Below are 25,073 nucleotides of genomic sequence, written 5' to 3' on the forward strand. Positions count from 1 at the left end.
ATAAAACAAACAGATGTTAAGAATTCAAAAATGATTTATTTTGTATCCTAGCAACCAATCGACGAGCATAGAAGTCACAATATTCCTCTGGTAGTTCATCCAATGTTTTTAAAGCACGATCTAAAATCTGAAATGCTCTGCCCGCTGCTAAAGGGTCCTTGTTTCCGTATGTGTCCTTGTTGTCGTAGCAACTGTTGTCAAGGTGTTTCCAGAAAACATTGACAGCAACACTAAATTCGAGAGCGATGATGTTATGGAACCACAGAGCTGGTATGAAGAGGACATCCCCTGGTTCAAGGTAACATTCGTATCGCCTCGCTTTTAGGAAGTCGGGATATTTTGTGAAGTCAGGGTTGTCTATGTCCAGGACTTCAGATTTATCCCCTGAAATCAACATAGTAAATTTTAACATAAAACTACCAGTATAAGAACATAAAGCTCAGATATGAGAGTTGGAGCTGCTGCCTTCAACAGTGCACTTATCGATTGTATTTTGGCTACGGTGGCCTCGCCCTTGCTGCAACAGTCAGAGTGTCCCTCACACATCAGGTGGCCTGGCTGTGACTGTTGTGAAATAACTGATTGTGATCATATACCTTGTTATACAGTCATTCCACCTGGCTTTGAGACTTCCCTCGTTCAAGCCTGGATAGTGCTGCTGGCAATAATACACATCATTTGATGAAATGATTGGCAGTAAGTTGACTTGAATTCAACATTAAGAAGAGGTGTCTGACAGGGCTACATTCAACTCACCATTCAGATGCATGTAGAGAGCATCACTCGGGGCATAGAGGACAGCTCGTTTTCTTCCCTTGACTTGTATAAGGATGTTGTCCATAACCTGCAGAGATACTAGGGCTGTAACTGAACTGCTGACATAAAACAAACTTCAAATTTTGACAAAACAACACTCAAAATGAAGCCTAGGTTTCTCAAGCAAAAACAATAGACTCAACTCACATCATAATGAGTCCACAGCTGAACTCCAGCAGATCCAATCCGGAACACGCTTGAGAAGAACTTTTCCTGGTCAAAGAACTCAGGAATTTTCAAGTCGTCTGCAATCTCTGGAAACTGTTCACGGATGTCTGCCACACTTTTCCTTGGGTCATCTCCCAGTGACCGAAGGTAGTATCTCTCATCCTGAAAAAATGAGACATAGTCTGTGGTCTGAGAAAGGACATTAGGTGCCAGCAGTTTCAATCAACTGGCCAAGGCATTGAATAAGTTCTTGAGAGTACCAGCCACTGCCCACCCTCCAAGTGTTCAGTCTCTCCAGAACAGATTATTGCCCCTATAAGTCTGTCTGTCTTCCCGACCTTGACCTCGCTTGATCCCCACATATTTTCTTTAAGGGACGCACATCTTGCCCATATGTCCCGTTGAAGTCAGAGAGTCTGATTTGAGACGTGATGTGACCATACAATGGAAGGCAAAAGTAAACCAGTTGTTACCTTTTGAAAGAAGTATCCAGCTTTCACATCCTGAGATGCTCTCTGTATGAACTCATCAAATGGCAGTGACCGATAGGCAAAGTTCTTGTGGATGAAGTCCATTTGAGCACATGGGGCGACATGAAGCTTCACCTCCTTATTTCCTCCTTTTGAACTGAGATAATCAACAGTCCACTTGTCTTTGCATGGTCCGATGTCCAAGCCTCTCAATATCACAGGTTTGCGCTGGAATTTAAAGGCAGATATATCTTTGAAAATGTTAAGTAAAATATGCCGCAAAATGGCTGTCAAACAATGCCCTGAAGCCATGTCTGTCGTCTTTGACTGTGAAGATCTATCGCTCAGAGACTGAGAACCTTTATTTCGAATCATTGCTCTTCTGTGGAAAGGCAAGTTAACAATGAATGACCCATGAATTTGACTAATGAAAAACAAGTGATCGGCCAGAGCAGTCTAGAATCGATTCAAAGCAGGAAATCAAAAAAAATAAGAAAATGTGCACATTTTTACGGGACACCCTGTCCTGTATACAAGCCTATATAACCAACAATTAAAATGGTTTTTGACGATTTAGAGGCAATAAATAGAAGATTAGGTGAAAGTAAACTGAAGATAATGTTGTATTTAAAGAAAAAGCTCTCTTGATTCCGTACTTTAGGGTATAGATTGGTCAAAAATTCGTCTTTTGTGCAATTTTCGACGATCGAAATTTCACCAATGGGCGCTGACATCTTGGGGACGGCTGGGGGCGAAAAGTCATGGAGCGAAAGGACTGGCTACCCGTGGATTATTCAGACCTCCTCAACCCCCAGCACGCTAAAGAGCGTCAAAATGGCTGCGCCCATTACGCAATTTTCCTCGCAAAATTTGACTAATTTCATTAAAAATATGCATAAATGCCTCTTTGTACAACGCTCAAATTTGATGTATAGAAACATTAGATACTTTTCAAAGATTTTATCGGGTTGTCCACACAAAACACGTTCAGAATTTAAGACAAGTCAATATTTGGTCGATCCTTCCTTGAATAATTTCTGTAGTGAAAATGTACATCAAGTGCGTCCGGTGTGTACACACATAACCTCTGCTGCTGAAAGTGAAACCAGTCAATGCAGTCTGCCTTGCAGTGCCCTAGGAGGAAACGTGAACTTTAGGAAACTACTCTACGCTAATTCCTGCAGCAATAATCTGTTTTTGGAATATTCAAGAAAGTTGCAAAGTCAAAACGGGGCTTATAGAGTTTCTAGAAACTTTCACACAAGTGCTAGATATTTTAGAGACAACAAAACACCCCAGGACCCTGATGATCCTGATTATGAACCTCCATGGAGGGAGAAGCCAGCCGCTCTTCGACTGTCTGGATGGCCTGTCATAATATGGCCGAGTGTTTTGAAGACCTTAAAGAATTGGTTCCTGACATTTTTAATCAGAGGATACATGGATGAGAGTTATTCAACAAAGGGATTTCTTGATGGTGCTGAGCAGGTGGGTATGGAAAACTGATGTCGAACATCCTGAGCAAATCCCTTGTAATTCATTTGGAAAATGCCACGCCTAGGTTGAAGGGACAACTTTGGTATGGTTTCAGCAGGCCAAGACATATCCAAACTTGACAGTCGAAAGATAATTAAACAACAATAAACAATGCTCCAGAACAGGAAATAACCTTAAGACTGAGTGAAAGTCACTAGCCATATCCAAAGCCTTTCAACCTCTTGTTTTTTCAGGCAGTGTTCGTTGTCTCGGATTTGGTTGCTGGTGGGGATTTCCAAAATCTCCGGGAACTTGATGTGGTTGCTGACGAGGTATGTAATTCTTAATTGTACTGGTAATTGGATGACAGAGAAGCCCAGGAGAATATTTACCTGACAATGAAATGTTGTTTCTCATCTTCTTCCAGGCTATAGGTGATGCCCAGGTCCACTATGCTGACCTCAATGTATCGCAGAGACAGATTATCAAGGTTGATCCAGAAGACATCTTTTTTCGTTACATTTATGAAATCGGCATGATCTTTGATGATATGACAGGTATGATCCGTGTTGCGTCAGAGGACAATTGAGTATTACTCGGCATATAATGCTTCTTGACCACAGACACTTGTCGCCATTTTTACTCCTTCTCATCAACTGTTAACTCGCGTACAACCACTACCTGAACGTCTAAAACGTTTTGGTTGCTGACTCCCAGACCTGTCCATAGAGGTCAAGTCAAGGCATCGCATCCTTTCTGAGGATAAAGGAAATAATAGGGAGAAGAGCCTGTAAACTGGGGTGGCCATGGTGTACAATACAAGATGTAATCACAAACTATACCTCTGAGCTTGCTCAATTTTTTTTTTGCAGAAAAACGTTTTGTCGAGATAACGACCGTGTTCCAGGGGTGCGTGGGACTTGCAGAGGTGAGGAAGAGAGATCCTTGGGCGATACAGAAATATGTGGCAGAGAACGCAGATAAGTTATACATCTGTAACTATAGGTAGGTACATCTCCAATATAGGATGGCAAGAAGTTCAAAACATGTTACGTGGAACGATTCCTCGGTGAAATTATCAGTTGATTTTGCTCAATTTCACATGTTCTTTGTTTTCTCTTGCAGTCTTAAATATTTAAGTCATGTAATGTAATGTAATGTAAATACCATATTTCTATAGCGCCCGTTTCAAGCAAAATGCTTGTTCACGGGCGCTTTACAGATAAAAAGATCACACCTGACTAAACAGCTCTGTCTTCAACAATCCGCGAAATTCCTTAATCATCTTAGTCATCTCCATGTGTAGCTTTGATGACCTATCTAACTGCTCTGTTGTCATCTCCATTTACATATCATCACAGCTATGGTTAATATGCATGATGTTGTTCACCTCTGGAATAACTGGATCAAATATTCACTCTGATCTAAATATAGTCCTCGGTAGACTCATCTAATTAGTACATTGTGTCCGAGTGTCTGGAAGAGACTATTGATGCTCTCCACAGGCATCTTGACCTGTTTACAGGAATAACAGGTTCTTATTCTTTCAGATTCATCCGTGAATTCACCAAGGGCGTCGCCGATGATTGGATGGTTAATAAACTCAATCACTTCCTGCCGAAAGAAATTGTGGATGAAACGCCACCATTCAGTCGATGAAGGAACTAACGAAGTCTCAAGAAATAAAAAACTCTAAACGAAGTGGATGAACTTTTGATACTATTGAATTGAACTCTTGTGTATAAACTGTGAAAAAGGGCATGCAGAGGAACTAATAGATGTTGTGATGATGTTCAAGACACTTCTCTCGTTAAGGGTTTTCTGTGCAGCGTGTCTGGGGCATCCATCCACCAAATAGCCATCTCACTTGATTGATGTCTCACTAAATACGTTCAAGGTTTTGCTCTTTGAAGGGATGAAATAAAATATTTTACCGGTAGTTGAAATGATGTCTTTTTGTCGCGTCTTTTCTCCAAATCCAGTCCCTTTAGCCCACATGATCATCGTTGACAGACTTGATGAGAGGGAACAGCTAATACATCATCAACCCACTTGGAAGTTGGGCCTCAGTTGTGAGGTGAGTTCAGGCAAAGTTGTCAAAACAATGATATTGACATTGAATAGGGGGCTTCAGCAATGAGGATGGGCCGAGGATTGAGATTGAGATTGAAAAGAGCATTGTCATGATGACTTTGGAGTTCCATCTTGGACGACGACAGTGAGGACAGCTGGCGGTGGGATTAAACTCCCAAATCTTTCAAAATCATAATCACACTTCATTGACGTTGATTGAGGATAAACACATGTTTGTCTCCTTACAAGTTTTATTTTGGATAAAAACAGTTGATTTGATAATATTGTGTAGAAATACAATGTAATAAGATGGGAATAAACATGGAGGAACATGAGAACAACAGGCTGAAGATACCATAACCTTGATACGAGATGAAGCCTAGATTGTGAACTGTGACATGTTTGCAACCGGCTAATTTACGATCGGTGACATGATTTAGACTGCACTTGCTGCTTTAGTTTAATGGTTAAACCATTACAGGTGACATTTTTATGGTTTAAGTCTGCGTTTGACAAGAATTCACAGTTCACACTGAAGACACTGCTGTGTTGGTGCTATAAACCAGGTTGAGGGGGGGGGGCTTGCACAAGGGGCCTGCACATCGATTAACATGTAATAGGCCTATGTGTAACAGACCCACCACAACAAGCTCAATAGTGTCAACACAGTAACTATTACCCTGAACTTCAAGTACTGTAAAATCACCTATTTTAGCTGCAATGTATTCGGCATTTTTGTCATAGTGTGTCTTAACTACAGTCCAAAGTTTAGGCATTGGCATTGAGAAGGTTGGTTTGTGACAGAATACCATCAAAGAACTTGGTTCTTATTCAAGGGTTTACAAACTTTAGTGATCATAGCAACATCACGAAATGGGTAAAAATATAAACCATGTCAAATTGAGTGATTTTACAAGTCAACTTGCTCGACATGTATGTAATTCAAATCTTTAAACTGTGGGGGATGAAACACATCAATACCCTGGGTACTCATGCTGGTTGATTTGTTCTGGAACGTGACCCATGCCATTTTGAACTAAGATATCAAATTGGGTGTATACAACCCGTGGCAAAAACGAGGCTCCCAATACCTCTGCTGGTATGCTTGGTGTCACAGCCTTCAGCACCCCAATAACCACTTGCAAACCTGGGATTTTCCTAGCATGGGTCTTCAGGGTTGCGAGTGAATCACCCCACACAAGCGTGACATTTGGCAATGTGGAAACAGTCTCAAGACACCATACACAACACATGGTTCCTGACCATCAAGCGGAGGAATGGAAAGCTATTAACAAAGAATCATAAATACATCAAGTTTCTTATAAAGAAATTCGATAAAACAAAGATAAATGCAAAAATAGTGAGCAATGTACGAATATCATATTCCATATCGGAACAACCTAACATTCCCCGGGCCTCCCATCAACAGGCACTTCTCTCGACACAATCAACAAGCTGTTTAGCTTTTAACCAACCACAATCCTGTTACTTGCCACAGTGGGCTGACCCCATAATAATGTCAGCCATTTTGTTTTCCCACAATCATATGTCACACCACGAAGGGCACTGATCAGATTAGGAAAAGAGACTCAATTGTGAATGGAGAACAATGGCAGGGTCTAGCTTGCCCCCATGTTGACATTACCTGTCTCAACTCTCCTGGTGCTAGAATACTTTTGCTACTTGTGAATTAAGCTTTAATCTGAATATTTGCCAGAGACAAATATTTTGAAAACAGAGATATATATTTTTGAGACACCTGAGTTACAATAATCCGTGTAATAATACTGACATGAATTCACACACCTTACAATAGCAAAAGTATTTTAAACACTGTGACATGTAAAGTGTGGCATCAACCATACAATACCATAGTATTTTCAGCGACCATGACTTTGCCAGTACTCATTTTGGTCGAGGAGGGGGAGTATAAGACATGTATTGAAAGTTGCATTAATGATAGTTTGACTGAAAGTTCCCAATATCTTGACATGAAGCTGTTTCTACTGTTTATAGTTATGTGAGCTTGGGCCTTTTTACCTTTCAACAGTTATAGCAAGTAACCACTTTGGTTTTACGGATCATGATTATGAAATAGGATGGCCCATAACTCATTTAACAGAGCGCACACTGTATGTTAACATGATTTACATATAAATAATTACAGAATTAACATAAATCATCCGAATTTACATATAAATCACCTGTACAGTTTCCTATCTCATGAATAGTGGTAAAATGACTGAGATATATACACTAAACTAAAATCACAATTCACATTTAGAACCTTGTTTTTAAACAAAGATTTCCTATTGAGAATTTTAAGAATTATGTCATATGTCATATGTCATATGTCATATGTCATATGTCATATGTCATATGTATATATATAGATTTGCCAATATATTTAGCTTAGCTCATATGTACAAAATATTGAAAAATAAAAAATCTTCCTTGTATATGTCCAATATATACACAGAGAGAAGCATGGGCTCTGTACACACTTCATATTATACACAGAATGTACACAGAGAAATGAAACATGTACACCTTTCGCTAAACACAAATATTTATGCATTTTCTTGCCAATATATTACATTTTCCATATAAATAGTAAATCAAAAACCAAAATGCCAAGCTTTGATTGTATTTAAAAAGAAGAATGAATGAATACATAGTACCCCTAGTCTGTAACATCTTGACACCTTATAATAGCTTGGACTATAATTGACCCAACACCAGACTCAAGCAAGTCATATACATGTACTTCAGAACTGATTTAATGAGGCGTGTCCTTAGATAATGCCTGCCCACCACCAGTCTGGTCTGAAGCATTCCTGTACAGAAACTAGGCTTTGGATGCATCAGAAAATGTACATAAACAAGAGACAAGCACAGGGTTAGCGGTAGACTTATAGGCGCCCCTTTCAGACCCTCTGCAGAGAGATGCAACTCCCCGTGGATATAATCTTCCTTTAATGACCTATTTGACTAGAGATTCACTCATATTGCACATGATTCGAGAACTGATTGTAAATCTATGGTATATATGAAGAGATCGAACAAAAAACATGGTAAATGCAATGGGAAGATATAAAACTGTACATTAGAGCACACTGCACATTGCCCAACTCCCAACACTGAACACTGAGAGCCCAACTCCCAACACTGAACCTAGCCCCACTTCCAACACTGAACATTGCCCACATGAAAATAACATTAACTGAGCAGCACAGTGTTACACCATGTCCCTTCCAAGACATTGAGGACCAACCGTCATTTTTACTACCATTGAGTATTTGCAAATCATCTAAAATTAGCAAACACTTTGGAATTCTAAGCAGATATCACAAAAAAATTCAAAAAATATTGGTACATTTTGACTCCTTAAGTTTCATGAAAAATCTGAAGGCCGGAATGGGAATTTTGTCATGATTTAAACCTATTTACAAAGTCCAGTACTGATCAGAAGAAATATCCCACTTAAATTTAAACAACCGTGTGCAAAGCACATTTCTGATATAGATGCTTGTGAACACTTTCAATACATACCTCCAACCCAATTGAGTGCATTTGTAGATTATTTTGTTATGGGCAAGCAGGATATTTTTTTGATCAGTACTGTAGTATACTACCATACACACAGAGTGACCATATGTAGCAATTTCACCAATCTGAAACTTGAGTTTCAAGTTATGCAATATTATTGGTGGTAACCAGCTCTCCGATGATATAGACAGACCATTGTCCCTTTAAATGATAGATAACGACCGACCATTGTCCCTTTAAATAATAGATAATGACAGAACATTGTCTCGATCCCTTTACATGATAGATAATGACAGACCATTGTCCCTTTAAATGCGTTGTTAAAAGAATTGTGCAACTAAAACACCTCATTACCATAACATATGAGCAACCAATCACAGCTCAGAAGATTGTAAATTCGCCGGTGCCTCGACGTCCGTACCTTGAGTTGACGTTTGCGAACTCCGCCGCCGATTGCTAAATCGCCGCGGAAAGAAACTAAACCGGGAATTCCCAGTGTTAGCATTTCCTGATGACGCCGAAGTGGGTGCATCAGGAGACACGATACCTGTACTTGTAGAGTTTGTACTCGGTGGAGAAGTCTCAACTTCAAACAGTGACAACGGTGTTGCCAAGGAAGTCGAATCTCCACTCGCACCTCGGCTCAGAGGAGTGTCCTTAACACTCAAGGGGTTAATCGCTTTGAACAAGGCAGAGTCGGTTGCAGATCGTGGTGCGGTACACTTCTCATGACTCAACAACAAGTCATTATGCGGAGGATTTCCACTCATACTTGGCAAGGGGGCGCTGTTCATTTTCTCTAACTTTGTACGAGATTTTCCTGATGCCTGCCGTTGAGGCGATTGTGCTTTTTTAGTTATCGCGCCGGTGCCACAGCTCACCTCAGCATCCAAACAAGGTCCGAAGAAGAACGATGGTCTCTCACTTCCTGCGTCACTAGGCGGCGTACTATGCGGAGAACTCTGCGATGTACTCGGTGACTCCAAATGCGGACTATTCCCAGCTAATCCATTTAGTAATTTCAACATCGTTTTAACGTCCGTTGTCAATGAACCAATATCATTGGTCAAGGTCGCAACTTGGTTGTCAAGGCGACTAATGTTTTCTTTTGTTTGTTCCAGGTCTTGGTGGAGCACAGCAGTAGGAATGGATTCACTAGAGGCGGAATGAGCGGGGGATTTACTGCCTGAAAGAATGAAGGGAGACCATGAACTAGAGGCTAGACAGCCTGACACTCAGCTGATAATATATGACCCGTGACAGCAAAACAACAAGTTGGATTTTGAGAGTTGCTTAATTTTTTGGGTTTGACTGCAAATTGCCATAAGCACAAAAACATAAAATGCCAGAGATGAAAATTTCTTGATTACGGTACCTGGAATATTAAGTGACGGAGCAGTATGACAAGGTCGGAGAAAGCCAGTAGGGGGCTCTGCCACACTACTAAGCGGGGTCCGCCGACACGAGGGGTGGACCCCAGGTTTCTTGGAAAGTTCAAAGCTTCGACGTCGTGTGTATATACCATCGTACGTTTCATGGAATCTGAAACGATATTATGAAACGAAAAATGAATATTTATAAAGATAGGCAGGTTTTAATGGGAAGGTATGTTAATATTACGAAACCTGTTGATTACAGGATGATTTCTAGTGTTAAGTAAACAATAAAATCTAATGAGTATTGTATGCAAACTTCTAACTACAGTCTAGACCAAATGTAAATACAGTTATGGTCAAATTTAACATTACTTTTTTCAAGAGGAGATCATTGAAACTAAATGAACATGTGGTGCAGCTCTCTAAACACAAACTCCTTGGCCACTTCCAGGTAGGCTGTCCTCCTTGGGATCACAACATTTTAGAAATACCACAGAAGAAAATAGACACCGTCACCTCAAAGATCAAAACTTTATAAATCAAGAAGAAAATTTAATTCAAATTGTACAAAATGGAAATGCCATGGAAATATGAAAATCTGTGGAACAGTAAAGGAGAAGTGTCATGAGAGGGGCCGGCACTTATAAAGTTACACAGTTCCCCTGCAGATCGCATTCAAAGCAAGTGCTCAAACACTTTCTACAACATTTGTACATATTTTCTGATACATCACAGAACTGCCCTCTGTCCAGGAACTGTGCACACCGCATTAGTGCCGGCCTGGTGTGACCTGAGATACTCGGCCTTTAAGCAGATGATGATAAGCCAAAGCTTGAACCAGAACCCCAAACTCTAAAAGACCAGAAACAATCCAAACTTACGGTTCCAATCTCTTCATCGGAAAGTATCTGCACATGGAACAAATGACAGGAATAAGAAAAATATCCAAGTAACATGGGACAAGTGTGAATAGGCCTACAGGCTTACATGACTACCTAATCTCCATTATTTCATATAATGTCAACTGAATACAAGCACTAGCTTGTTGCCATGGATATCCACTAATACTCAAATTGTTTGATTTTGACACCTAAATGATTGTACTTATTTCATGTTCAGATCAGTTTATGTGTCAAGCGAGTCAAAGGATTGCTTATCAATACATAACAATACAAAGAAGAGAAATCTAGTGCACCAAGTTTACCAAAACATTAGGTTTCCTTCACCATAAGCAAACTATTTAGTACCAATAACTACACATGAATGTTGATCCAGGCAAACTGTCATGACACAGCCATGTCAAATTGATCATGGAGGTATATATCTCCATGAATAGATTCACCAGTCAACAGAATAAAAGTGGTTCAAATGAATACAGAATCAGTAGAGATACCGGAAGTCTCTTTTGGACCCTCCCACAGAGGGTTAATTTCACAATTTGGTCAAAAACACCCAATTGCAGAACTGAATTTGAAAAGTGCCTCACTGAAATTTGATCAAGTTGAAAATTCACAACATAAAAAGGATGAAAATATAAAATTTAAAAATCCAAATAAAATTAGGCGAATATTAAACTCTTACTTCTCATATTTTTTTTGGTCAACAGGGAAACCTCCCTGAGCCCATCTGCGACTTGGAGTCTTGCTGAAAAATGGCGCAAGAAAGTTAGATGAATGTTGTTTTTGGTTGTTGATCTTTTCGAGTTTTTGTCAAGACCTTGCGTCGGGTAAATGGTTTTCCTACAGTTTTGAAACGATGCAAAGAAAGCATTGAAGATCAAAGTAAAAAACAAAACAAAAAAGACAATAACGCGATGTTGAATCCATCTGTTAACCCTATCAGACATGTACAAACCAAGAAGAAGACCACAGCCATTAAACTTGACAAGAAACCTGGATGATGGAGGACAGGAGGTATCAGCCATCCACGAATATTCTTAGAAATTGACCATAAATTTGGGAAATTTTGTCAAAAATCACATGGTGACGTCCTCTTTCTCAGAAGCCTGGATCTCGAACCAAGACATAAAACCCACATGTCATACAAGTCATGCAACTGATAGAAGACCAACAAGGCTCAGAGAAACACATTCTGAAGAAACTTCCAAGACAGATGACTGTGTATTACAAATAAAGTAAACAAGACACATCAAAAGTTCCCCGTAAACCTGAATACCTTCAAGCTGTTTTCACCTTTTGATTTTGGCAGCACACAACACCACATCTGTTCATATTGCAAATTGGCAAACTCAGTGTCAAACTCAGTAGATTGTTGGTGAAAATATGCAGGTTTACAGAAGCCATAGAGTGTAAAATGTCTGACATTGCTAGGGCATTTTCATGAAAAATGTCCAAGAAATGTATCTATTGCCATGGGCAACAATACGGTCACCATGGTAATGACATTATGTTACCATAGTAACAGGTGAAGGATGAAACATGCAGCAGTTTCCAAAGCTCAATGCAAATATTGGCAGAGTGCAGTGCAGTTAGGGTCAATGAGGTCATCAAGTGCAGCAAAGGTTAAAGAGTGCATCAGGAGGTCAAACTGTGCAAGAGGAAGGTCAGGGGTGCACTTAAGTTTTATATTAGGCACAAGTGACAGAATAGCATCAGAAGCCTTGAGAACAGGCTGCAAGAAAGGTGATAGGTCTAACTGACCTTCGGAGGTCAAACCGATCTTCAGAGGTCTAACTGACCTTCGGAGGTCAAACCGATCTTCAGCGGTCCAACTGACCTTCAGAGGTCAAGTGTAAGTGAAGTGAATACACAAACTACGAGACACATGAGGTCACGAGTTATGCCAGACACGTCACGGTGTGACATATCTGATGTCACTCGTGGTACTGTCATGATTCAACTGAACACTGACTGGGGCCATGAGTGTCAGGCCAAGATGAGGCTCTAGGAGGGTCAGGAGGGATATTATCTGTTCAAATGATGCCATGATATTCTTGAGGGATACGCTATGATGTCACTTGGCCTGAGACTATGAATGCAAACAGTTAATACGATAATCTACCTGTTTTTGCTAGGAAGACGTGAACTACCTTTGAGCGGTGAATACTGATTGCTGAACAGAAAAAATATGAGGTTCTTGGTTACAAACGACACAGCGAGGGTCAACGAGACATTGGTTATAGGTGTCGCTACGGGAGGCTTGCCTAATTGCCTAATTGCAGATGGCTGACTGAGCAAAATTAACCCTTTCACTGCTGAGCACTGTAGTACCGTGTATGAACAAATGCCGCCATTTTGCCTGCACCTGGTTTCACGTGACATTATCATCTGTCATGGTGGAGGGACAGACGGTACTGGTGGTGCTATCATCACTGTTTTTTTCTCTCAAAAGTTGCTTTCTTTATCTGTGGCACAGCGGGCCACCATTACTCTCAGCAATGAAAGGGTTAAAACAACAAGTCTACATTGTCTATCTAACATGTCTAAGACAGCAACTACATTCAAAACAATCTTTAGTGAAGAATCAGCCAGTCTTAACTAAAACAACTTCTTTACTCTCTTGCTCAGAAGAAAAACTTATAAACTGAGTCATCATTTTTAAACAGTGAGAGAAGCATTTCAAAGTATTCTGATTGAGAAGGAAATGCCGTAATTGCATGAATACATTCTCATCTGCTGTTGTGTACAGTGCAAGGAAATCAACATAACTCCTGCACAAATCTTGTATATTTCCAATCAGAATAATTTGGGTCAACTCTACTTTCACACTAACAATAGAATAAAAAGACCATCTGAGAAAAAACAAAACTATTCACGACTGAAACACTTTGTTAGAAATGAAGATCTACCTTGGGCCTCTGTTGCGATGAGAGATTTCATGAGTGAAATGAGTAGTTTTCACATGACGGCATAAATTTGAAATATCTTAATTCAAAAACTGAAATAAACTGTTAGTTTTTACAAGAGTACTGCATGAGCGAGGTGTTCCCTATAAGTACAACACGTACCCCTCAATGAGGTACTATTATACATGCATGACCTTCATGGCACAGCCTGATAGGATGAAAGCCGTAACTTTAGCATACCGGACTTGGCTGAGACTCTGATGAGCATGATATGCATCATTGGAGACAACCATAGGTAAACTTTGATTCTCCAGTTTGGGCAGACGACTTGGATACTTGACACTGCCAGGGCCTACCCCGGTAATCTCTCCTAATCAGGCTTTGCCAGTGAAGTTCAGAGTTAATATGTCAGGGTGGGACAACAATGTTATAGGTTATTTACAGACATCTGTGAGTTCTAGAATCGTCCAATTAAAATGGTGAGTTTAACCTCAAAACAGTGCAGTTTCACAACAACTCTTTGACACAAACTCTCTATCTCGTAACATGGACGATTCTAAACCTCGTTACCATGCCCATATAACACAGAGGCAACAGCCATGCGTGTGCATCTCGATCCTGTGTTATTCTCAGCGTGGAAGCTTGGGTGTGCATTGTACGTGAACCCAGGGGAGGCCTCTGTGATGTTCTACTTCCCATGCCAGCCAATCCCGTCCCAATACTGGTTACAGCAGCAGTCTCAGAGACTGGTTTTAAATTATGTCTTTGGGACGAGACTGGTGACATAATATATGTGTATTAAGCGTGCTTTAAATCAAAATCTTGCCACTAGGTGGCAGCATAACTTACCGGGAAGGAAACTCAGGTTTGAGAGGGTTAATGGTGGCGTCCATTTTAGATTTATCCAAAAATGACCGAGCAGTTGACACATTTTCTGTATTTACATTTGTGGTGGTGGTGTTTTTATTGATATCGGGCGACGCCAGCGGAGACGTCTCACCGTCTTCGTCACTTTCGTCTTCTTCCTCGTCGTCTTCTGATATCGATGGTAACGTGATTGCAGGATGGATTTCCATTTGCTCCTCCTAAAACAGAGAACAATGAAAAGTTACAAGAATGGAAAGGGTGCTGAGGTTAAGGGAGCAATATCACTTCATTCTGCTTGTGACTTTGGCTTCATACTTTGGTCAATCTGGGATGAATCGAATTCATAACAATGTTAAGGATTTGATGTCTTTCCATCACAGCGGGATACAGTTGGTCCCATGTTAGCCTATTACTGAAGGAACATGATGCGACCACTACATTTTCACACCCCACTTAAACATACTTAGGACGAATATTCTCATGACAGGATAAGGATCCTTAAGATGTCAAACTCATGATCTGACTCATCATTGATTTGATACTCATCCTGGGCAGGCCACTTCACTCCAAATGCCTTATCGCGATGCTTCGAACCTGGTACCTTTGCCATGCAAGGCAAGCAAACAACCCCATTCAAGAGAGAGACCTGGGTAGGCGATTGATCCCCCGACGCTGAAGACCGGGTCACCTGACCGATTACCCAAAATGCCGTAGCATGCAACAAGCAATCAAAACAATGTTTGTGATTCAAATGAAATGTGTCCAATATGGAAGTGTGTATGCTCAATCTTACTTCGTGCATGAAATGATGAAAATCTTTATAGTCTGCATGTGGCACACCCGAAATGTTACACTTGTGCTTCAAATTGCTTACCATACGTTTCTGGTGAAATATAAGCTGCTGAATTCAAAATATATATAATGTGTTTAACCCTTGCATTTATCATGGTTACCCTTGGTTCAGGATGATGCAAAACTTGGACAATTTCTCTTTTTATCTTACACTTGACATTAGTAATCTATCTGCTTCTAAATGTTTCAAATAAATGGCCTTTCTTGTAATTTTCTTAACAAACCCAAAAACAATTTAGCATGGCGAGGGTTCACATTTGGCTCAAAGACCTGGACCAAAAGCAGGATTCATAACATAACGGGTCAGAACTCCACTAATACACCTACCTCCTCCTCCTCAAAACCTTCTCTCATATTATACGTCAGATCGTGCTGAATATCCTCACAGAACTTTTCTCCAAATTCCGGATATAAATCGAGCACAGGAATGAGTCCTTTCAGGAAGATGCATTGTAGATCACAGTAGGTTAGCGACTTCACATCACAGCTCGATCGCAAGTTAAAATGTTCTTTTAACATATTCGTGTTGATATCCGTCCCAAAGAGGTCACCTTTTCCTGAAAGTCAAATTGTGAGAAGAGTTGAAATCAATCAATCAATCAATGAAGCCAAAAGAAAGAGCTCATCGAGACCTTTCCAATGAATGGTCATGTCAATAGGTTTTGTTGATTCTTCACTGTTAAGCTGATATCTGTCTCGGTGGCAAAAGACAACACCATTAGATACCACCGTGACTACACCAGGCCTACATCAACTGATGTACAAACTGACTGGCACCAAGTGAGACAAACTGTTTACATTAGGGATGTGAAGCTGGCTCAACTTATTCACGACACTCACCAAGAATAGCTACCACAGTATCGTCCTTCCAAATCTCCATGGACCCACTACAAACAAAGTATATATACTGTAGTACGTCGCCCTTGTGGACGAGGTACTCTCCCGGCGCACAGAATGTTGTTTTGATCTCCTGTGCGAGTAGCTTCAAACATCCCTGACTGCACGCTTCAAACAATTGTAAGGCGAGGATTTCCCGGTTGAGGTGGATTGCGATGTCGCCCTTCAGCTCTTCTGGAAAGTCACGAAGGATCTGAAAGAGTTGAGAGTGGAGTGAATCGACAAAATATATCGATACTGTCTGCAGGTGTCCTTGGGCAAGACGCCTTACTCTACTAGCTTCTCTTCGGCTTGGCGTTGAACTGGATTCCCTTCTGTGAGAGTACAGATTCTGTCATTAGCTTGTTCCAATGGTAATGGATATAGGCTTGAGTCTGTTCAGCTATTCTTCAACTTGAACACTAATCAACAATCAGTACATACACCAAATAGGCCTACTGATGACCAAACCAGCTTATGCAAGTACGAAATTCACAAAGCCTTTACAAGGGCAACATCAATAGCCAACGTCACGCGAAGGCAAAGTGGGACGCCACCTATCTTACCTCTGAGGTATCAATACCATGGTTTATCGACCACATCGTCTGGAAAAACTCCTGCATCCTCTGTTTCAGTGGTTTAGGAATGTGATGAACACGTGTGAAGTCTTTGAGATCACGTGTCTTAGACTGATACGATGCCCGTCGTGCGTACATTCTCTGAATGATGGCCGTTACGTTTCCAAATACTACAGCATGCATGAGGGCTGGAATAAAGTCATGAAGATTGAGCACAAATAGTTTTTTCAATGGTTTTTTTCTGCTCAAAGTGAACCAACATCACCAGACCCAAACATGTTGAGTCAACAACAACAAGATGGTTGCATGAGGAAGTCGTGCAGATAGTCTTGCAGGGACGGGTGCCATATTGTGAGATCCTCGTCACCTTTTCCACTGAGTCTATAAAGACGTCTGGATTAGTTCAATCGGCTCTCATTACTCACCTCCTACTAACATTGCACAGATGGAGAAGATTTTTTCCACGTTCGTATTCGCTGAGACATTACCGAATCCGACACTGGTTAAACTACTACATGTAAAATAGAGGGCGGTTAAGTAACAACTCTCTATCGGAGGAAAGTTCGTCACATTGTCAAAGTCTGACTGTAAATTTAATTTTTCTGCCAGATCGTTAATCCATCCTGAAAAAGAAGGTAAAAAGTTATTAATTATTATTTGGTAGTTTTTATTGCTCAATTTGACATGATAAGAATTTATGTTGTTCTTTTTATCTTGAGGACATAATAAGTCATAGGCCTGTCCTTTGGTATTTGTCACTGAACACACAGCCAGGGTGGATACTCAGCACAACCCAGCCTGGTAATCCCTGTGGGATACTGATCGGACAATAGAACATTAGGTTTCTATCTGATACTGCTTAAAGGGTCCAGTGTACCAGTGCAAGTAAGAGATTTCATTAAGGGACAAACACCTTCACCCATGAACTTCAAAATACTTGGTTTTCCTTTTAACGAAACATCAGACGTCAAGCGACTGATGACAACTCACCTATTTTCCAAGATGGCGGGTTCTGGCCGATCTCCTCGATTCCTATCACATACCATATGCAGGCCAACCAATGAGCAATAAGGCCAAATGTAGACATGAGCAGTGCGAGAACCACCGCACTATATTGGGAATAACGGTCGATTTTTTGCAGTAACCGAGCAAGTCGTAACATCCTCGCTAACTTTAGGAGATGGATTTTTTTCTCGGGTCCCTGCATTAACTGTAATGAAGATCAAAACCATAAGATAGCATACAATGTTTAGAGGAAGTCTTTGTCAATTGTGAGTCTATAATGGGTTCTACCAGTCTATAGGCAGGAGCTAGGGGTTGGATTGGTGGTCTGTCAGGAGATCATATGCACATTAAGGAACTTCATCAGGTTTGACTTGGTGAGTCCTAACACAGTCTGTACTGAAAGGTAGTGGAGACACCTTGGTTACTTTACCACGATAGCCACATAGCCACGATGCGACCCACACTGTGAAGAGCCACCTAAAGGGAATCTCCTACTTACAGCATCTCCCACTTGGAATGCATAGAAAAGATCGAAGGGTATTGCTGCCAGCAGATCCAATAGGAACCAGCCTTTTATATAGTTTAGGGCTATAAGCTTTGGGTCGTACACCACCTGACCACCCCGACTTACGTACGTCGTCCGAAAGTTGAATATAATGTCTGAAATGAGGAAAAGTAAAGGTAAATCAACTTGTTGGTGAAATAACAAGAGGCCCAAGGGCCTGGCGCTCAACTGAAATACATGACTAGCCATGGGCTCACCTTACCTTTAGGTGTGTACACCTGAAAATGAGTGTTCTAAGGCCCAGTTCAACATGCTGATTCTGCCAGGTGACCATCTTTGTGTTCTAAGGCCCAGTTCAACATGCTGATTCTGCCAGGTGACCATCTTTGTGTTCTAAGGCCCAGTTCAGCATGCTGATTCTGCCAGGTGACCATCTTTGTGTTCTAAGACCCAGTTCAACATGCTGATTCTGCCAGGTGACCATCTTTGTGTTCTAAGGCCCAGTTCAGCATGCTGATTCTGCCAGGTGACCATCTTTGTGTTCTAAGGCCCAGTTCAACATGCTGATTCTGCCAGGTGACCATCTTTGTGTTCTAAGGCCCAGTTCAGCATGCTGATTCTGCCAGGTGACCATCTTTGTGTTCTAAGGCCCAGTCCAACATGCTGATTCTGCCAGGTGACCATCTTTGTGTTCTAAGGCCCAGTCCAACATGCTGATTATGCCAGGTGACCATCTCTGTGTTCTAAGGCCCAGTTCAACATGCTGATTCTGCCAGGTGACCATCTCTGTGTTCTAAGGCCCAGTTCAACATGCTGATTATGCCAGGTGACCATCTCTGTGTTCTAAGGCCCAGTTCAACATGCTGATTCTGCCAGGTGACCATCTTTGTGTTCTAAGGCCCAGTTCAACATGCTGATTCGGCCAGGTGACCATCTTTGTGTTCTAAGGCCCAGTTCAACATGCTGATTATGCCAGGTGACCATCTTTGTGTTCTAAGGCCCAGTTCAACATGCTGATTCGGCCAGGTGACCATCTTTGTGTTCTAAGGCCCAGTTCAACATGCTGATTCTGCCAGGTGTAGTTAGAAAATCAACTGCAGAGGTTGATTCGTTAAAAATGATACAATAAAAAAGTACCTTCTCTTAAAAATCGCCAATCTCAAAAGAAGGTAATGGTGTTTTACTTGCTGCAAGATAAAACCCAGATAAAAGAACATTTTGAATTTCACCTTCACCACCACACTCTAAAAGGTTGAGCCAGGATACTATGACCTGAGGATTCCTTTGAGGTTTGGAATCAGCTGAATTTGGCAGAATTTAGAACAAAATGTCCAGATCTAACATCTTTTTCAAAGTTCAAAATTCTGAAAAATTTTCGAAGTCAAAACTTTTTTTGGGCTGATCTATGTCATCAAAGGAATATACTACATCCCGAAGTTGATATCTGATGGATCCCACTAACTACATGGATGACCCTCAGTAATCTCGTATGAAGAAACTAAGTCATAGTAGTCCAGGGCACCTTTTATGCCTTGAAAAATTATCTAAGATAACAAAAAACTTCTGATTCTCAACGGTATCTTAAGATTCTTATAACGCTCTGAAAATTATGTTCCAGGCTGTTGACAAAGTGGCCTTCTGGCCCCGGCCTATTGCCACCTCCACAGGAGGTGCCATTTATGGAGAAGCACTTACACTTCCTAGTGAGCCAGTATGTAAACAAGTTCAATGGATTTTTGATAATAAAACCCGTGGTATTACCATTGAGAATCATTTGTTTCCTAGGGATGAGGTTGGAGTATCACCACAAAATAAAGCAGAGTGGAGGTTCAACTACACTCAGGTATATCTGAACCCCTCTAAAGTGAACCCTTTGCCTCCATCAAGAATTTAACTTACCAAAGATAAAGGCAAATTCTATAATTGCATCTACATGGAAATACAAGAAATAATGACCACAAGGGAGGATTGATGTTAATGAAGCAAGAACGTAAGTTTAGAGGAGATGAGCTGTTCCAATGTCCAGCATGTGCCAGCGTGTAACCCTCAGTGTCTAGAGTGTAGCTTCGGGTGAATGGGAGTTCCCACAACAAGGGGATATAGTTCCTAGGATTCCCAAAGCACCCATGCAAACCAACCCACAATGACAAGGGTAGGCCTAATTCACCAGCTAGACTACCAGGGGAATACAACATCAACATCGAGTCCAAGTTTACAACATTAAGAAACCAACTATTGAACACCCCTGTGCAGATAAGTTTTTGCCGAGTAGCCTATCCATGATCAGAGTAGTGGGGTACAGCTGTGCCCATACCATGGCACTGACACTCAACTCTGTTCTGGCCTATAGATGGCGTGATACTGAATTGTGCATTTCAATCAACAAGGTGTCAATGCATGCTGTCACTGATGTAACCATCGCTGCAGCTGTGCCGTGCATCTTTAACTGAGTTGATAATCAGCGCCACCTTTAGACTCAAACTTGCCACTTACCAATGATAAAAAGCACCTCTACAGTCACATCGGGAACAAGTAACTCTTTCTTGTCGTTCTGAAGGAACGCAGCGTTATATGGCACGACGACAGCAATATAGAATGTACACAGAAGAATCAACCAATCCCAGCCGATCTTGAATATCCCATAATGCAAGAGGATGAAGTGTGATTTTTGATTGCGAGCATCTTGTACTTTGTATTCTGGAAGTGTGTTCTTGCCCGACAGGTTCTGGATCTGAAAAAGGCGTAAATATTAGGAAAGGTTTACGCAGATCCCAGAATCCCAAAGACAGAAGTCAGGAGACAGTTGTCCTGTTATCCTATCCAATAAACAAAACAAAGCTGTCCTATCAGGAAGGACTTGTTCTGACATTACGCAACACGTTCAAATGATAAAGTGGTCAAAAAGTCCTCAAACTTGAGCCCTCAGAAGGTAGGCATGAGGTTACCATTCAAGGCAGCTCCTGGTAGTGTTGACAGGCAAGCCTCCATCTGTGAGTGACTCAAAACCTTGCAGGTCAAGATGGCCAGCCTCCTATTCATTACTGTTATACCATATCTCCCTGAGGGAAGTTTCATCTGACAATGACTGTAATTAGCTTGCTCTGTGACTGGGGTTATGTTCTTCAGACCAACACTGTACTTACTTTATTCAACTGTAGCTTACTCTTGCTCTGTTTATCAAACTGCCCTGAGAGATGATACAACACGGCGCGACTCCGTCGTCGGTGGTACTTGAAGTCACCATTAGGGGTCATTCCTTCTCCTTTCAGCTCATCCGGTAGGTCAAAGTGCAGATCTGTAACGATGCCTACTAGAAATATAACATCTGAAGCAGCTACACTGCATGGGGGGGGGGGGGGGTAGTCCAATATACTGTGATCTTGTGGCAAATTTGACATGGCTAATCAGGAAGAGTTTTTCAGCTTTGAACCGGCCAACCAGCTGGCAAGAAAGCTCTGACCAGCTCTACAAATGGTGTCCCAATGATCCATGGTACCCTTATAGTTAAACACTGAGTTTGATTATGGCACATCAAAACTTCATCCTGCAATAAGGTGCATATCTTTAACAGCCAATTATCAAGTGTGAGACAGCACGGGTGATCTCCAAACTTCTGAAAATCAACTCAAAACAATAAAACAGGCACTTTAACAAAATACGAGAATACATGAATGCACAACAGAATACAGGAGAACTTCACATCATCACTGCTTTGGGAAAGAAAGATTAGAAGACCAATATCTCATCTCAACATAGGAACTGACAATATAATGGAAGGATATGGTAGACAGGAACCTGGAGCTGAAGTAGCTTGATCTCCACGACAGCAGCCAAAATGGCAATCCGCGTGGCTTTCACAGGCATCATCAACATTCACAACATTTTACACTTTAAAACATTTCAAGGACATGAAGAAGAAGAAGAGAAGAGGACACAAGTGGAAGAAGTAAGAATCCATGGTGCAATGAACACAGCCTTTTCAACATTTGTCACTGGCCAAATATACTGTTGTTAAGAGTTAACATTAGCAGGGGTCAACCCACACTCTCACAGATTTATGCGCCCCTTAACAGCAGATGTTCAACAAGGTTGATGACACCAACAACAGGATCCCGTGTCTGCGTAGGTTTCCTCCTACAGTACAACAAAACTCATCCCATATTCTCATCTCCCAACTTTTTCAAAGTTTAAACTGACCCCAAAATCTCGAGGAAGTTTGATACCGGTACCAAAGATGAGTGGCCCTCCCTTTCAATAAGTAAGCACCATGGATGTGAGGAATAAGGTACATGCAAAGAGGGTAGGATCTCACAGGATACCAGGTAAAAGTTTAAAATGTCAAACCTGGTATGTTTGATTCTCCGTAGGGATATGTAAGCACAAAATCACATTTTATACGCCTTTTGCTCATCACAATAAGTCTTTCAATGCTGGGCCTACCACATCTGTCCAAGACCCGGCGACACTCTTTGCAACCAAGAAAGAAATCATGTGTTTGGAACAAATCAAGGGTTGTGTGATGTCATTGGTGATGTCACATACGTCACTAACATGTTTGACACCACCCATGACATCAAGTAACATTCAATTTGTTATGTACCATAAATTCATTGGTCCCAAAACATGATTTTTGGCAGGCAAATGCTGTTACAGACCTTGAATGAAGTGGCACATCCATCTTTCTTACATGACATGGGCATGCTTGTCTCATTGCACTCATGATGACCTCAGTTGCAAAATTGTGGAAAATTAGTACTTTAGTTAGAGTAGAGATGCAAGTCTAAGATACTGCCTACTGACAATGGCCTTATTTGGCCACGTTGTTCAAATACCTGTCACCATCTTGGCAATATCTCCATCAGACTCATAGCCAAGTTGGTAAGTAGCTAGTTTTGAACAACCTGACCAAGGTCTTTACAAGATGCTTCAACGTGTATCAAACTGACTGCAACTATCAATCAATCAAAGACAGAGATCTAAAAACAGAAGGGGCAGACATTCTTTAAAGGCTGCTATGAACAAGCATCCATGCCCAGCTACAATGGCAATCATAATGTCAAGCACTACTTTCATCAAAGAAGTTCAATGCAATCAAGAAGCTGTAAGGCCTAGGAGATCGATGTATGATCTACTATCGTTACTGGAAGATATCCGCAATGACCACAGCAAAGCGCTACTTTGATACCAAAACCTACCAACACATTCTTCCTAAGGAGTATACACTTATTCCTTTGTCAGTCAATGTAGTGTCAGAAAGAAAAACAGGTTTGTTGTTTTGGCATCAAAGCAAATTGAGATGGTGCTTATAGAACACAGTGCACATGAGCAACTTAAGAGACTGCCCATCAGAGTAACACAAAGTTTCATTTAAACAAATTTTATCATCTGTTGTTTCTCAGCATTTGCAGGGTAGTAATTGGGTGACTGATGTAGCTCACTTCACAGGGAGAATTCCACCACAAGCTACCCATGTTTCTCACTGGATGGCTCTTCCTCTGTCACCAGGCATGAGGAATCTAGTTTCACTTCTCAATCAAAACACCAAACAAGTACATACAGTAGTAGTTTACAAATGACTCAACCCTGAACCTAGCTTAAGGTTCATGCGGGGGTTCAAGAGAGGATTTTCCTTGTGAGCTTTTGGTGGATATGTCAACTAGCATATACTCTGTTTTGCTCAATGTTTGCTCAAGACTTTGGTGGATATGTCAACTAGCATATACTCTGTTTTGCTCAATGTTTGCTCAAGACTTTGGTGGATATGTCAACTAGCATATACTCTGTTTTGCTCAATGTTTGCTCAAGACTTAGTCACCTATGTGCGCTGTATCATGAAGCTGTTAGAAGGGTTTGGGCAAATCACTCATCCACAACATGTATATCTAACACTTACCAGGTGGCCCCGGTGATACTGGTGTGGGCGTTTCTGAAGCTGTAAGGTCAAACCAACCAAGTCATAAACGCAAAATAAGAGGAAATACATACTGCCTCAAAACACTTGACCCAAGTTTAAAAATCTAAAAATACTGTGATGATGATTATGGTTTCTAAGTTTGCTCCATTCAATAAAGAAGCAGATTTGAATAAAGAGAAGTTCCTGCCAAATCTTTCCCATGACGCACCTGTCGGACTGTCTCCACTGAAATCGCCCACTTTGTCTCGTGTGATGTCTTTATGGGAAGCGAGGAATAAGACAACTTGTCCTTTCTCATTCTTGATGGGCACAATGTCAAGGAGACACCAGAACGGACTACCTGCAAATAGACGGAGGGCAAAGTTAGAGTTTTTCATACAACTCTAACTTCATGAACATGTAATCGTTAGAAGCAATTTTTATCAAAAGGCTAGCACTCAAGATGAATAGGGAAAATGGACAAGAACTCAGCCATCCTTAGAGGTTATTATGTCCAACCACTGGCCTGTTACAAACAGAAGACATTCTTCAACATGCTAAAGCAAAATGTGGATCAGAAGGGTGTGAACCGACAACTTCTCGGTTAGCATTCAAACCACTACACCAGCACTCTCCCAACCTTTTAGAATGGTCAAAATGAGGAAGCAAGCTATAGATGGCACAGATAGTCACGTACCCAACAACACAGACCATGAAAAGGTACTTGACAGACTGCGCCACCTAGCCAAGTAGATGGGCACTAC

General features: G+C 41.1%; 3 protein-coding genes across 14 annotated transcripts in view; 1 reads left to right on the forward strand and 2 right to left on the reverse strand.

The window, feature by feature from the left end:
- Positions 1-16: 16 nt before the first annotated feature.
- Positions 17-2,196, reverse strand: LOC135499457 (tRNA wybutosine-synthesizing protein 5-like). Its single transcript, XM_064790201.1, has 5 exons — positions 2,111-2,196; positions 1,458-1,682; positions 964-1,146; positions 757-844; positions 17-384 (listed from the first exon to the last, which is right to left on the reverse strand). Exons 1-5 carry the CDS (start codon positions 2,186-2,188, stop codon positions 17-19), a joined length of 942 nt encoding a protein of 313 aa, XP_064646271.1. The 5' UTR covers positions 2,189-2,196.
- Positions 2,197-2,278: 82 nt separating this feature from the next.
- On the forward strand, positions 2,279-4,857 carry LOC135499614 (m-AAA protease-interacting protein 1, mitochondrial-like). Its single transcript, XM_064790489.1, has 5 exons — positions 2,279-2,942; positions 3,185-3,262; positions 3,358-3,487; positions 3,803-3,935; positions 4,481-4,857. The coding sequence occupies exons 1-5, from the start codon at positions 2,289-2,291 to the stop codon at positions 4,587-4,589; spliced, it is 1,104 nt and encodes a 367-aa protein (XP_064646559.1). The 5' UTR covers positions 2,279-2,288; the 3' UTR covers positions 4,590-4,857.
- Positions 4,858-5,236: 379 nt separating this feature from the next.
- Positions 5,237-25,073, reverse strand: part of LOC135499503 (potassium voltage-gated channel subfamily H member 8-like) — a 121,395-nt gene continuing 101,558 nt past the window's right edge. For 3 of the 12 annotated variants that reach the window (XM_064790283.1, XM_064790282.1, XM_064790287.1), the window contains exons 3-19: positions 24,539-24,670; positions 24,310-24,348; positions 21,560-21,723; positions 20,910-21,147; positions 20,316-20,345; positions 18,411-18,571; positions 17,897-18,116; positions 17,332-17,529; positions 16,895-17,094; positions 16,293-16,542; positions 15,780-16,009; positions 14,583-14,818; positions 12,950-13,000; positions 11,510-11,572; positions 10,810-10,836; positions 9,928-10,094; positions 5,237-9,738 (exon numbers count right to left, since the gene is read on the reverse strand). In XM_064790283.1, the coding sequence (XP_064646353.1) occupies positions 8,927-9,738; positions 9,928-10,094; positions 10,810-10,836; positions 11,510-11,572; positions 12,950-13,000; positions 14,583-14,818; positions 15,780-16,009; positions 16,293-16,542; positions 16,895-17,094; positions 17,332-17,529; positions 17,897-18,116; positions 18,411-18,571; positions 20,316-20,345; positions 20,910-21,147; positions 21,560-21,723; positions 24,310-24,348; positions 24,539-24,670 (3,218 nt within the window). In that variant the 3' untranslated portion in view covers positions 5,237-8,926. Of the gene's footprint in view, positions 9,739-9,927; positions 10,095-10,809; positions 10,837-11,509; positions 11,573-12,949; positions 13,001-14,582; positions 14,819-15,779; positions 16,010-16,292; positions 16,543-16,894; positions 17,095-17,331; positions 17,530-17,896; positions 18,117-18,410; positions 18,572-20,315; positions 20,346-20,909; positions 21,148-21,559; positions 21,724-22,760; positions 22,872-24,309; positions 24,349-24,538; positions 24,671-25,073 lie in introns of those variants that run through there. The other 9 variants (XM_064790294.1, XM_064790284.1, XM_064790288.1 and 6 more) reach the window with 8 other exon arrangements.

Source organism: Lineus longissimus, chromosome 15 (assembly GCF_910592395.1).
Source record: "Lineus longissimus chromosome 15, tnLinLong1.2, whole genome shotgun sequence".
NCBI classification, from domain to species: Eukaryota; Metazoa; Nemertea; class Pilidiophora; order Heteronemertea; family Lineidae; genus Lineus; species Lineus longissimus.